Source organism: Gallinula chloropus (genome assembly GCF_964237585.1).
Source record: "Gallinula chloropus genome assembly, chromosome: 6".
NCBI lineage: Eukaryota > Metazoa > Chordata > Aves > Gruiformes > Rallidae > Gallinula > Gallinula chloropus.
Genome location: NC_140091.1, coordinates 26022212 through 26036195, shown reverse-complemented (window position 1 = coordinate 26036195; position 13984 = coordinate 26022212). Strand labels below are relative to the sequence as shown.

At 51.9% G+C, this 13984-nt stretch overlaps 1 protein-coding gene and 1 long non-coding RNA gene across 4 annotated transcripts in view; both read right to left on the bottom strand.

Annotated features, from left to right (window-relative positions):
- Positions 1 to 5905, bottom strand: part of LOC311193175 — a 156421-nt gene extending 150516 nt beyond the window's left edge. For all 3 annotated transcript variants that reach the window (XR_014617374.1, XR_014617375.1, XR_014617376.1), the window contains exons 1-2: positions 5822 to 5905; positions 5055 to 5294 (exon numbers count right to left, since the gene is read on the bottom strand). This is a non-coding gene — a long non-coding RNA (uncharacterized lncRNA). The remainder of the gene's footprint in view (positions 1 to 5054; positions 5295 to 5821) is intronic.
- A 3827-nt stretch (positions 5906 to 9732) lies between these two features.
- FASLG (Fas ligand) lies at positions 9733 to 13245 on the bottom strand (the record flags this gene model as incomplete). The annotated part of the gene is made up of 4 exons (XM_084266223.1): positions 9733 to 10127; positions 10564 to 10614; positions 12446 to 12491; positions 12856 to 13245. The coding sequence occupies 4 exons, from the start codon at positions 13243 to 13245 to the stop codon at positions 9733 to 9735; spliced, it is 882 nt and encodes a 293-aa protein (XP_084122349.1).
- Positions 13246 to 13984: the final 739 nt, after the last annotated feature.

Here is a 13984-nt window from a genome sequence, read left to right as displayed (position 1 = left end):
AATCAGCCTTAGGGACCATGGTAAGGTGGCAAACAGTTCCCTGCCAACGCTCGTGATTTAAGCTATTTTTTAATCTATGTCCTGGTTCTGGCCAGCCCAGAGTTAACCTCCCCAAGCAGTCATCACAGGTGAGCTGAGTTAGCTTTCCACACCACCTGACATCACTTCCCCACGAAAAATGGGGCAAGAAAAACAAGAAAAGGATAATGTGACAAATGTGAATCCTCACAGATTTCTGGGAGGACCTTGGTAACCCCTGCACACACACATCCCGTGATGCCTCTGTACATCAAAGTGCAGTAAATGCTGACAAGAAACATCTAAATCATCAAGCCAGATAAGAGTAAGAATCATGTCACCTGGGAAAGGCACTAAAAAAACAAACAAGCAACCAAGAGCAAAGAACAACACGGCAGAGTGGAAACCACAGCGAGAGATTTCAGCTGCCAGCAAAGGCTGTGTGGGAAAACACTGCCTGGGGCCTGTGACACAAAGACACCTGGCAGCAGGGGGTTTAATAATAATAATAACCCACGTGCAGATTCAGTATGTCACTACTGCGGGTTTCATGGATACAACTGCAGGTTAGAGGAACAACTGCACTTATCACAACCACAGGAGAGAGTCACGGGACACGGAGTTGCCGCCTGCAGCAGGGTCACCTCACCCACTGCCACAGCCCACTGGCGATTCACCACACTCAGCATTAGATCCACAGCAGATGCATGGAACTCACCACCACAACTAAATCCTATGCGTGTGTGAGTCAGTCACCCAGGGCTACAGGCTTAAAGCACACCAGGTATTCACTTACCCCTCTCCGGGCCAGGGTTCTGCGTGCATGACCTCGGTCAGCATCCTGGCCCAGCTCTTCACCTGGCAGGGGCTCTGCCCCTTCTCAGACCCAATCCAAGGGATATTTTTTTTTGTTTTATTTCTTTGATCTACTTTCCAATGGGCAGGACTATGCCAAGAGTGGACAATACCTCCATGTGTGTCGTTAGCAGTGTTCCCCCTTATCTTATGCCCTAACCGTTGCATCTCTTTGTATTGTATGGGCCTGTTAAAGACAAAGGGGGCCCTTTTGGCTTGCCTTTATCTTACTGCCAGGCAGCTGAATAGTGGCTTGATTGGCACTCAGGGCGTATTGTTTGTTGAAGGAATTCACAGCTCAACACAGGTTTCTATTCCTTGAATTATGCAGCACTGCCCTGTTTAGTCTTGGTTTACAGGAGAACTCAAGTTTGAGCTATGGACACAGCTCCCCATGAGGTGTCTCTGGGGAGATGGGGCCGTAAGGCAACCCAAGGCTGTGTTGCTTTTACAACCAACCAAAAAGCCTCGGTTTTTCTTTGTTTCTCACTTTCCAAATCTCTTTCAATTGGCACCTTCCTCAAATCAAGGTACTAATGGGTAAGCGATGTCCCAGGGTGGTGTGGAGTCTCCTTCTCTGGAGATACTCAAAACCTGCCTGGATACCTCTCTGTGTGACCTGTCCTAGGGAACCTGCTTTGGCAGGGGGGTTGGACTGGAGCTCTGGAGGTCCCTTCCAACCCCTACGATTCTGTCATTCTCTGTCTTCATCTCAACCAGGAGCTTTCCCATCTTATTTTCTCCCCTGTCCTGTTGAGAAAGGGGAACGAGCAGCAGGTCAGAGTCAACCCACCACAAGTACAAAGTACTGTTTAAATTTCAGTCATTCAGAGGTGTGTGGAGGATTCACCTGGCAAGTTTAAAATGGGTGACTCTGCACAAGGCAGGGGGGTTACTGGAAGTCAGGATGGAGCTTCTTCGCCTACCTGCTGAGCAAGAGAGCACAAAGGTACTTCAGGTTCACATTTCTGTGTTCAGTGTGCTCTTCAAGACCACAGGAAACAGCACTTTTTAAAAGTAGGGCTATGGGGGGCAGCGTGCTTGGTCGGGGTTTTTTTAATCTTTTTTCACAGAGGAAATAGAAGTCAAGAGTGAGAGGAGGAAAAGCAGCTACAGACCGACCCAACTTCCAAGCCAGCGATATGAAGTAAGCTGCTAACAGACAGTTCAATGGTTTTCACACCCTGAGAGCAGAAGCAAAACGTTCAAGCAGTGGTACCAGACTTTTGAAAGGTATGTGTCACTAGAAGACAGTTGCAAGAAAGAAAAGGAGCACAGTTTGTTCACGGGTAAGAGGTCAGGCTTCCCAGGGAGGCTGTACAGAGAAGCAACGTTTGCTGTCTAAGCGAGGTTCCTGGAGAGTCAATGATATGAGACAATAAACGCTGGTTTCTTTTCTCCAGGGTTCTCATTCACATAAACTTATTCTCTCTCTCCTGAGTGCTCGGCGTGATGATTCACCCTGGCTGAAGGCTGGTGGAGCGGGGATGCTCACCACATTTCCTTACGTCGTCTTGATGCCGGTCATAACCCCACCGTGAGCGCTGCGGAGAAATTAGCAAGCATTTCTTCTTGGTGTCCTATAAAGTCAGGTGCTAAGTGTGACTTACAGGCAGCGAGCTGAAGCACGGAGAAATGAAAGCACTGCTACCAAGTGCCAGATTTAGGATTTTTCCCGCCCCCCCTCTCACAGAATCCAGTGGTTGTACGGCTTTCATAGGCTTGGCATTCAGCCCCAACAGTCCCAAACTACAGCCTTGAGCATGGCAGCCTTGAAGGCTGCTGCCATGTCCCCATGTTCTCTCACTTCATCCCTGCAGTGTATCTTCCAGCTCCCTCCAAGCAGCAAGGCTGGACTTTTATTTTGCCTGTGTGAAGACAAAGGATGGCAGGGAGGAGGGGAACAAGGGGACAATTGTGGCTGGAGTGGTGGTTAGAGCTTTCAAGGCTAGGGTGGAGGCACGTGGAGGCTCGTGATGCCCGTGGCCTTTGGGAAGGATCCTGGTGCCAGCAGGGACAGGTGCTGTTGTTGTCCTGTTCCCTGCCAGGACAGGCTTGACCCTGCCCCTCAGCTCAAGGTCCCAAGCCCATTGTCAGGTTCTCTCAAGCCTTCTGTTTCTCTCCTCAGCCTACCTGATAAGCTAGCGAAGGAGAAATTACAAACCCCACAGAAATTATGAGACCCACAGGATGCCTTCTGCTACGATCTGCACCCAGAAGCCTTTCTAATGACATTTCATAGCAGAAGAGGAAGGGGGGTGCTCTGTGGCATGTTTTTCCATGGCCTTCTTAGCAGGCTTGATGCCACTGGTCGTCGCTGTGCTGATACACGTTGGGAGTGGCACTGGGGGTAGGCTCCCTCAGGCTTTTATCCCACACTGGGGTCCCATCTCTGTATCTTATCTGCCCTGCATACACTCTGGGAACAAGGACCAGCAGCAAGTTACGTCAGTGTCAAAATGAAAGTCACATATCTCAAGCCCAAGTGCAGAGCACTGGCACGTCTCTTGTAACACTGAACAGACAGTCGAGCCAGGGCTGAGATATCTTTGTTCTGTGACTGGGCGGGTGCTCGATGCAGCGACTGTGTGGATGCCCAGAGGGATCCCACCACGTCTTGCCACTGAACCCCCCCCATGCAGAGCAAAATGTGCGTATGATGATCAAATAAACGCTTTGAGGGTAGGAAGATAGTACTGAAGGGTGGTGTGAGCTGAATGGAGAAATTACTGTCCTCTCCTTCAACAGCCTTGCCTGACTCACACCTTCCAGTCCAGCAAACCTTCCAAACTGTGGCTCCCTGCCCTCACTGCAGGCACACGCCCCAGGGTGGCAGAGCCCTTGCAGAGCTCCAGGCTGGAGTCCCCGACACCTCAGAAAAACAAGCAAACGCAGTTCACGCAGGAGACAGAAACACCCCTCCACCCCCAGACTTCAAAGGCGCTGGCAGCCGGTTGATGCTTGCTCTGGCCACAGCTCTGCTAATAGGCAGCGGATGGCTACACCGCAGTTACTCGCTGCCACATCCAAGCCTTAAATTAACTCCCAGGAGCAAAGCAGCATGCAGGCAGAGCTGCACGCAGCCTGGCTGGACCGCTCCGCGGCTGGGATGCGCGGTACCGGTACCAGTACCAGAGCACAGCAGCAAGGCCCATCACCGAGGCCGCAATGCCGCACTGGCTGCTGCTGCTGAGGCAAACACCAGCCAGCCAGGCCGCACTCGCTCAACCAAGGGAAGCAGGGGGATTCATTGACTGAACATGCTGACTTTGTCCCGGGTCCGGCCCTGCTCTGCTGAAACCAAGCAGGGAATTAGATCAAATGACGTGCCCTGAATTAGATCAAATGACATGCCCTCTTCTTGCTAGATTGTTTCTGATGTCTTAGATACCTGTTCTCCGTGCGGAGACCTTAACAGGAAGCACAGATAACGAGGACAGGAGTGAGCCACTCGTTCAGCATGTCCTACAGAGCCCATCCTGACTTTGAGCAGCTTTTACCAGCATTTTGGTTGACCCCTTGACAGTGGGGAATTGCACCAGCCATAAACATATTGCAGCCTGCTTCGGGAATTTCACATCCATCACACCTCCAGCATGAGCTGCTAGCTGGTAGGCTGTTTCACTTTGGAGAGGACAATGTTCCTCCTCAGTGCCTTTTATCTGAAATCTTTTGCCTCTGTGTTAACATAGACCTCAAAAGCAACTCCAGGAGAAATGCATGTCCCCAGCACAGGGCTCAGGAGAGCATGCAGCCTGGTTTCAACAGTCATTAAGATGGCTTGAAAGGCCAGCTACCCACTCAGCCAGCACAGGTTTCCAAGCTGAACACACACAGGAATTACCTGACCAGCAGGATTTCACTCCTGACATGGCAACCAGAGCAATCCCCAGTGATAAAAGGCAACAGGGCAAAGAGATGTTTTCATCTGTTGAAGGAAACTGGTTGTAGAATATAGGGGTAGGGAGGAACCCAAAAGAGAGGTGCAATATCTCTAGGATGGTTTGTCAGTGGAGAAGCTGCTTCTGCACGGAGGTCTATGTCACACAGAGCACGCTGAGGAATGGCGAGACAGGCGGAGGAAACACCCTGGACATTGTTATTTCTCCTGAAGCTTTTTGTCTCTTTGCAGCTTATTTACAAAGAAATCATGAGTCTTCACAACAAAAAGTCTATTGTACCTGTTTGCATTAGCACTGGTGTGCTGCCAGGGGGAATAACCAAACCACTGCTCGCTGATGGGATGCTAAAGCAGCACCACTGGTCACACCACGGGCAGGGGCCAGGGAACTGGGCACCTCTTCACACCTCTGTGGGAAGACGCTGCTGCAGATGCTGCCAGCACCCTCCTGCAGTCTCACATCTCCTCTGCCAGAGCTCGGCCTTGTGCAGCAAACGGAATATTTGACTCCCTCTGTTACCTCGAGAGATGAATCAGCAACAAGTTGTGATGCTTTCTTCTTCTTTTTTTTCTTTCTTTTGTTAAATAAAAATCAACACAAAATTCTCATGCAACTTCCCTCATCTTGCATCAGAACAGCTCCCCTCTCTGTGTTAAACCTCAGTCACTTAGTCATGCCTATAATTACACTTTTGTAACCATGATGTAATACATACCCACATGTCAGAGTACTAGAAAAATACAGATATTGAACCCTAACCCTAACCCTCCCTTCCCTTTTCTGTAATGCTCTAACCACTACACAATGCTCTTTACCCGCCTGGTAAAAGCTTGGCAGATCCTTTACAGCTCCATGGGCTGGAAGCAATAACCCCAACAAGACATTGTAACAGAAACTTAGAAAGCCCAAGGCTGTCTTCAGGTAAATGAATAAGCAAAAAAACCCCAAAACAACCAACTAAAAAATAATCAACCCCCCAGAAAAACACCAACCAAAGGAACAATGGAACTTGTCAGATCATATAGAAGGTTGCTGTCTGAACTCACAGAATTTGAGTGGCGTCAGACATCTCAGTTCTTCCCTTCTTACCCACGCTCTGCTCCCTGGGAGGGCTACAGCAGCAGTTGCACATAACACGTCTCAGCAGCGACAGCTCCAGCCAACAACTACTGAGCTGGGAGGTCCCTGCCAGAAGCAGCCACGGGCTGGTGAAGAGTCAGGACAGGTGGATGTAATACACACCATTGATGCGAGGGATGCTGGCCATAGATGCCCAGGGGATATTTCTCCCTTCCTTCCCGACAGCGGTTTCTTCACTGGGGAAAGCAAGAGCTGCAGCGGGTGCTGGTGGGGCTGTTTGCCAACCACCCCACCTCCATCGAGCTGTGAGAAGCAGCACCCGCTGCGCAGCAGCCCTGCCTCACTCTGCTTATCCTCCCTCTCTGAGCATCCCTTTTCTCCCACTGCACTGTTGAAGCAGCAATGACCCTACCCATACAGGCCTGTCCCTTCTCCTACCTCGGTTACTGTACGCACCGAACCCACCCAAGGTTTTTAAGACACCAGCGTGCTGCCTTCCCCTTTCCTCCCCAGGGTAGGTAAATAGATCGCAGCATGTGATACCCATCGACCACAAATGAGTCTGTATTTCTGTCAAGCAGCTCACTGAGCTCATGCTGGATGGTGTAGGAAAGCACACATGTGCCTATGAAGAGAGGATGGAAAGACCCCCCCATGGCAGCAGTAGCTGACCAGAAACCTCCTGTCAGGGGGATGATCTGGGCTTGTTGCTTCTCATGGATCAGGTTCTCCACAGAGGACAGTATCTCCAGAGCCCCTTGAGCAGTGCCCAAACCCAGGGGTACCCCCCCATACATAGCCTGAGCTGCTCCATCAGGAGCGAGGTGCTCCGCTCAGACCATCAGAATCCAGAAGAACTACTTGCAGGAAGGAAGAGTCATTTATTTTCCTCAAGACAAAATATCCCACAAGCATCACACTGACTAGCCCTAACAAAGGAGCTGGGATATACTTTCCTATCCTACTGAGTATCCTTTCCTCCCAGGGGAAAGGGCAAGATGCTTGATAATAAGTATCAAAATAAGTATCGATAATTTGAAGTTTGTTATTTAATAATTTTAAATTCAGCTCCAGAGCTAGTAATAAAGTCAGCATTAAGTATCTAGTGCTAACAACAAGCAAGTATGTCACTGGATGAACAGCTCATGAGTTAGCTGATCAAACAGGTGACTAATGCCATCACGGTACAAGCAGCCTGGGAACTGGCTGTGTGGTTGGAAACTGCACAGTCCTGCCATGACCTTCCTTTGAATCTTAAATCAGAACCACGAATCAGTTTTTTCTTTTCCTGGGCAGTTTAGCAAAATATTGAGAAGGGGATCACAAAGCACATGCACACGTCTTACCGGCAGCTGTGCCACTGCCTCAACACAGTCACAGCTGCTCTCTGACTTGGGAGCAAGCCTAGCAGCACCTTGCCCAGCAAGGATGAGCCAGCTCCATCCTCCTCAGATCCTAGCACTATTTATAACATGACCCCCCATCCCACTGCACCAGCATCTCCAAAAGGCGCAGGTCTGCACTGCCTTTTGCTCTTCAGATAGAGAGTAACAGATCCTTGCCTCCCTCCCTGCCACATCCTGCCCCAGAGCTGACTACGTTCACAGTCTAGATGAGTTACTGGGTGCTGACTTACCAGAACCTTTGGGAGATTTCCAGCCCTTCACCAGTACAGCACTGGCAGAGAGAGCAACCTCAGCGTGGGTTTTGTCCAGGCACCAACTGCCCTGTCTCACTCTCCAAGCTGCTCACCATAAAGAAAGGAAGCGTGTGATGGGCTCAGCTTGCTGTGCTGCAGATCTAGCTGCAAGCCTGCAGGCATGCATACACAGAGATACCCTCTCTTCAGTGCCTGGGCATTGGGGAAGCAATGCAGCACAACCTGCAGTTGGAAGAGAAGAGCAACTTCCAGCCTTTCCTGGTCAGGTCTGCATCCAGCACCTCCATCCCTAAGCTACGTGGTCCGCTGCTCTGCTCCCAGCAGGCAGTGGAGACAGTGACAAAGCATCAGTCAAGCAAAAACGTCCCTAAACTTTGACATTTTGAGGAATTTTCCACCTCGAGATGGATGCGGTGGAAATACCCGAGTGCAGCAAGAGCCCTGCGAGCAGAGGTGAGAGGAGAGGCCTCACGCTGACCGCAGCACTAGCCGGTCCACTCCTGAGTTTGAAGGGCCTGGTTTCCCTGAAGCAGCAGCAGCAAACCACAGGCCACACACCGCCGGGCGGAGCACAGCACCGGGGAAAAGGAAACAAGTGCTGCCACAGAGCCACTGATGGCTGAGAGTAACAGCAGAGCTCCGAGAAGGCAGCTGGACCACAGGCAGAGGTAGTGCTGCACCACAGCTGCAGCCTTCCCTCATGTGCTGCTGCTGCTGTGGCAGCAGGGCACACAGCCCCGGGGTTAACACTTGCAAGGGAAGAGCTCCACGGGCCAGATGCCAGCGAGCAAACAGGGTCCAGCTGCATGTGGTTTTTTGAACACTGAAATGCCACTTCCTCTCCTTGCCCTTGGGACTGCCCAATGGGATGGGCTGCTGGGGCCAGAGGACACATGGAGGAGCGTGGTGCCTTTGGGGATGGCAGCGCTTCTGCTCAGCAACAAGCATCTGGCACCGCTCAAGCCTCTTTGAGATCAGTTCCCGCTGCCTGGTCTGTGCTGCACACACCACACCTCCCTGGGCTCCAAATCCTGATATTTTGGTGCTGAAGCCCCAGAGCTCCAAGACAGGGCCATGAAGTGGATGAGGCTCCCAGATTTCTGTCATGCAGAGTGCTGACCCCCGATCAGAGGCCTGCAGGGCTTTGGCCATTGCAGGAGCCTGCTGCCCCAAATCAAGAGAGGACAGGGATGTTTACTAGAAAAATAAACCTTTATTTGCCATCTGTTTTGTTTGGGAGAGACTATCCCACAACAAGAGAGCCAGCTAAAATCATGCTGTTGATGACAGCCAGCACATCCCCACCTGCACTGTGCAGGGGGTGGCAGGACCAGATCTCCATGGGGAGCTGTGATGTATCAAAACAGGGGGAAGGGGCTTGAAGAGGCTGCTTTCATCTCAGGCCCCACTGTCCTCCACCACTGTGTTGGTCAGGTCCTGTCAGCAGAGCACATGCCCTCCCCCACTAGTCCCAGCACCCGGGCACAGGCATGATTTCTTCCTCAGGGGTGGGACCCCTTTCAGGACACCACTGCTTCTGGCACATTCCTTGCATGGCAGTCAGGGTGAGTTAAATAAAGGGTGGGTGGAGAACATTTTCTAGAATGGGAACAGTTGATAATGCAAAATGAGCATAAACACATGCAATGAGCCAGCTAGCAAGGAGGTGCCTGTTGTGCAGCCATCATGGTGCCCAGGCAGGGCCATTGATGGCATGGGGCGGGCAGTTGAGGTCTTTGAACTCCTACTTCCCACAACATTGCTTGCAGCGTGGCATGGCATGGCACAGCACAGCACCAGGGACCCACAGCTCTGGCTTGAGGGGCCTCCTCAACGCCCACGGGCTGGCCCCACATGCCTGCTGGCCCAAGCTCAACAGGGTCATGACACCACACAGGGCCACTGGCACCAGCATCTTCTCAGGTAGCAGGTAGTGAGTTTCAACAGGGTCTTCAGCACACTATGTTTTGAGTTTGTCATTTTTTCAGACAGCGGAAAGCATGTAATTCTCTGTGGACAGAGTACAGCCCCACTGCTTCCAAGAGATCAGCTCTCAAGCCCCTACGAGTTACTTGAGCCCTCTCATGCTGAAGACCAAAACAAGGTTTCTTGGGGACTTCCTGATGCAAGACCCTGGCTTGGCCACTGCTGCTCCAGCAGCACTTGCCCTTCGTGCATCCTAGTGTGGGACTGCTGGCCACATTCCAGCTGCCTCATTTAAAGCTCAAGTAAGCCGAAGAATGTCTTGGATTCCTCAAAATTAACCAGAGCGCTCTTGGAGACATTGACATGCAAACTGTCCATCTTCCTGAGCTTAAATAAAGCCCCCAGGTAGCTTTTCCGGGCCCATGTTTTGGGATTTGTACAGTAGTTGATGCTTTTGTCCTCCATCAGCACGTGGCTGCCTGGCGAGGCCGGGCTTTTCTTGTAGACTACGTGGGTGAGCACCTGGTTGTTGCAGACACTTCCCCGGAAGAGCACATTGGAGTACACGAAGTACAGGCCGGTCTCATTGATGACGAGGCCCTGGTCACGATACTGAACACCCCTGGTGAAAGCATGGCCGGAGATGGGTTCCCACTCCAAAGGGAGGTCCCGCTGGACAGGGTTTCCTGGAAGCCGAAACAAGGGGAAAAAGCACGGTAAGTGCAGGCGGTTGAGTGGGGGTATTTTTCCCTCCATCAAATCACACCCCGTGACAGCAAGTCAGCTGTTCTCCAAGCCCTCGCCTGCCGCATGGAAAGTCCACCCTGACCTCATGCTGGTGGGAGCTCTCACCTTCACACCAACTGCTTGCCACAGCTTTCTGCCCTGCAGATCCTGGGTGCAAACCAAAACCCAGAGCGGAACACAGAGCCCTTTCTGAAAAGCCTAGCCGAGTGGAAGATTCGAGCTGTGGATTAGCTTTAGCTGCCAGAGCCCAGGTGTTACCGATGGAAACTAGGAAAGCCTGCCTGGGGCTCCTCAGCAATGAGCGTGCCACCCTCTCAGCCCAGCCACGTCTGCCCCATCCCCTACTCCCACAGCTTGCTGGCCCCCAGCACATACCTGTTAAGTGCGCTGCCTTCCTCACTTCTTTTTTTGACTGCTCCTTCTGCCCTGCAAGGAAAGAGGGATGATGTTAGCCATGTGCTCCATGGAGAAGCCGGCCTACGGAGCAGAAAGGTGCTGATCACGAAGCTGAAACAGGGCAGATTCAGATCAAAACAAGGCACAAGCATCACGGCTCAGCATGGCGAGGCAGAGGGGTGCTTGGGCAGGAGTTAGAAAGGAGGAGTTGGAGCAAAGGATCCAGATGCAATCAAGCGTAAGGGGAAAGAGCAAGGAGAGCTTTCATCTTGAAATGGCTCAGGAAGCTCAAGCAGAGGGTCAGGGTGGGGAAGAGGGTCAGATGTACCCATGGCAGCGACTTGTACTACAAGAACAACCCGGCCTCACCAGGCAGCCACATGCCGATGGGAGGACAGAGGCATCAACTACTGTACAGTTCAGAAAACGTGGGCCCGGAAAAGCTCGGTACCAACCCTCCTCACAACTAGAGCAGAGCAGACACTGGGAAGATCCTGCAGACTGTCCCACCAGCCAGGCAGACCTTAGCTGAGAGAGTCTCCTGCCTTACCTGGAGGGCTTGGGTACACGCAGGGAGATGGGCTGGTCACAGCAACTTGGTGTTCAGACCCCACTCCTCTTTCCCCTTCTCAGCATCTACTTCCGAGCATCATGCTCTCAATTTTGAGAAGCCATTTCTTTTCTCCAGCCAATTAAGTTTTCCTCTCTTCTCTCCTTTACACTAATTCTCTGACTTTATTTAATCATTCCCCTCAAGAAATTCAGGGTGGTTGGTTGTGACTTGTGTTCAGCCTCTGCCAACGTGGCCTGTGATCAGAGTGCTGAGTGCCCAGCTAAAGGGACAGTTCCCCTTCTAAACAACAGATTACAAAAGTTATCGCCATGGAAGTCAATGGGAAGCAGGACTGCCCTTTCCAGAGCATTATGCTATTGCTAAACTTGCTTTCATTCAGTATCAGAACAAATTTGAAGAGAGATTAAACTTTCCTACTAACCAAAATCCTCCAGGGGAAAAAAATATCTCTCCAGATCTAGAAAAAGAAATTGAGAGATGAAAATCTCTCACGGGACTGTCTTCAGAAAGTGATGCCCTTGCTGGCAACATGAACATGGGATGTAGAACGAAAAAAAGAGAGTTTTGCAGTTAGAGATATAATTTTTAAGTTGTTCTATTTAGATTGAAACTCTTTGGGCTTTCCCTAAGCAAAGTGCAGAAAGATTGGCAGCTTCTTGTGAAGAGTTTCAATTTCACTGAAATGACATTTCTAGAAAAAAACCCTGCGGATAATCAGGCTCTTCTGGACTGGCTTTCACTGCAGTGGGACTGTGCCAGAATAGCTTACAACACAATAATCTGTGCTTTCAAGGAGGGAGGGGGGGGAGAGTCAACCCCCCACCCCCAAAGCAACTAAACCTCTGCACCCTCCTGAAATCTTAAAGGAGGAAGGAGAGGAACACACATGGTGCTCATCTTCATCCTTCTCCTTCCCATCATGGTGTTGCTCAATGTTAGGACAGCCAGCAGCTCCATTTACAGCAGATCACCCCCCGTACCATCGCCCCACCGCACCTGGGAGGCCCCCAGGTAGGAGGCACAGCATCCTAGGAACCTGCAGCTGACACCTCTAAGCACTCCAGCATGCAGGACCCCTTCCCCACACCTGAAATAAAGCTCTTTCCAGCCAAGCAGGTGAGATCAGCACTTTCAGAGCACCAAGCAGCGACTCCCAATGAAGAGGAGTTTTTATGGGCACACTCATGCTCGCTAACACAGAGCAGCACCAGTAACACACACACACAGGGGAGCACCGCTAACACACACACACACAGAGGAGCACCGCCTCTATGTACATCAACTCACCGATGAGTTTCTCCAAAGCTGGAGGGATGTGTTCAGTGCTGGCAGACTGTTAAAAAAGAGGAATGACAAGCTGTTTTATCCATCTGAGAGCTTAAGGGCATCATCTAAAGCAGCCAAGGACTTTCTCTTACAGTGGCTACTTCTGGTTGCTTGTGGGGAGCTGCAAAGTGCTAAGAAACATACAGGGAGAAACACCTCGCAGCACCCAGCCATGAAGGCATCCAGAGTTATCAGCCACCAAGAGAGCAGACCCCACAGTAACAGGCATCCTCACTTACACTGCATCCAAACATTTAACTCCCTCCAGCCTGTCCCTTGGAGTTTCACACCACCCAAGCATCTCAGACCCAGCTTTAAATTGGGTCTCCCCCCCTCCCCAGAACCGCTGTGACCAGCCAGGCAGATCTCACCTCCCGGAGTTCAGCCAGTTGTTTCTCCAGGTGGAAAATCTGAAACATGCTCAGCCCCACGCCAGTGAGGGCCAGCAGGATCAGCAAGGACATCACCAGGAAGCAGACGCTGCTCCTTTCCTTGTTGTTCCTTGGCTTTTTCCTCCGGTCGGGTACTGGTGGTGGGAAAGGAGCGACAGGAGGTGCCGGGGGGCAGGAAGTACTCGTGTTGGCGCAGCCATCCACCCAAAAGATGTGGGGATACACGTAGTTCAAGTTCTGCTGCATGGCCGGGAGCGGGATGGGCTGGACGTGCTTGGCACGGTCTTCCATGCGGCAACCGAAAACTGCCGGGGCTGTCCCGGAGGGATCCCTGGGAGAAGACCCAGCTCTGCCTTTACACGCCTGCATCGCTCAGGCAGTGAGCACCCAGCTCCGATGGTGCAGCTCTATGAAAGCCTCAAGTATCAGCAGCAAACCCCAAAGTTTCCGTCCTCAGCTGCAGGTTCAGGGCACCCGCCTGCTCCTCCCACACCGAGGCAGCACGCACACACAGTGGGACCAGCCTGGCACCAGTCTGCGCTGGGGGAGCGGGTGCACCCGGCAGTGAAGCACTTGTGAGACACACGAGGGCTGCTGGGGGCTGAGTAATCAACCTTAGTGTGCAACCACCAGCCAGCCATCCTTTCCAGCTGCCCACTCGGGCAGATGCAGCTGCTTTTCCACTGCGGCATCCTGGACCACAAGCAGAGGGAATGAGAAAACCTCACCTGCTTTTGGCATCCTGCACGAGAGCAGGGAGGCAGCGCTGAGCACTGCTCTCCTCGGCAGCAGGGTGAAGAGCTGGTCTCAAGTACAGTTATAGGTGGTGGGGAACTACTTCGTTTCACACAGGACAGATTACTCACCACTGTGTCTCACACATCCCAGCGTTTCCTTGGCTGCTCGGACCCTGTGTCACAGGGCACTGTCCTGCTGCAATAAAACACCTAACCAAGAAGAGGAAGACATTGCTGGTGCTGTAGCCTCTGTAGAGCTTCCCCAGCAATAAGAGCCCAAGCAGAGCCAGCTTGGGGGGCTGACTGCACCCACACCACATCTCAGTGGGGCACTGGCCAGGTGGAACCACCACAGAGGGCCTTGGGGCACC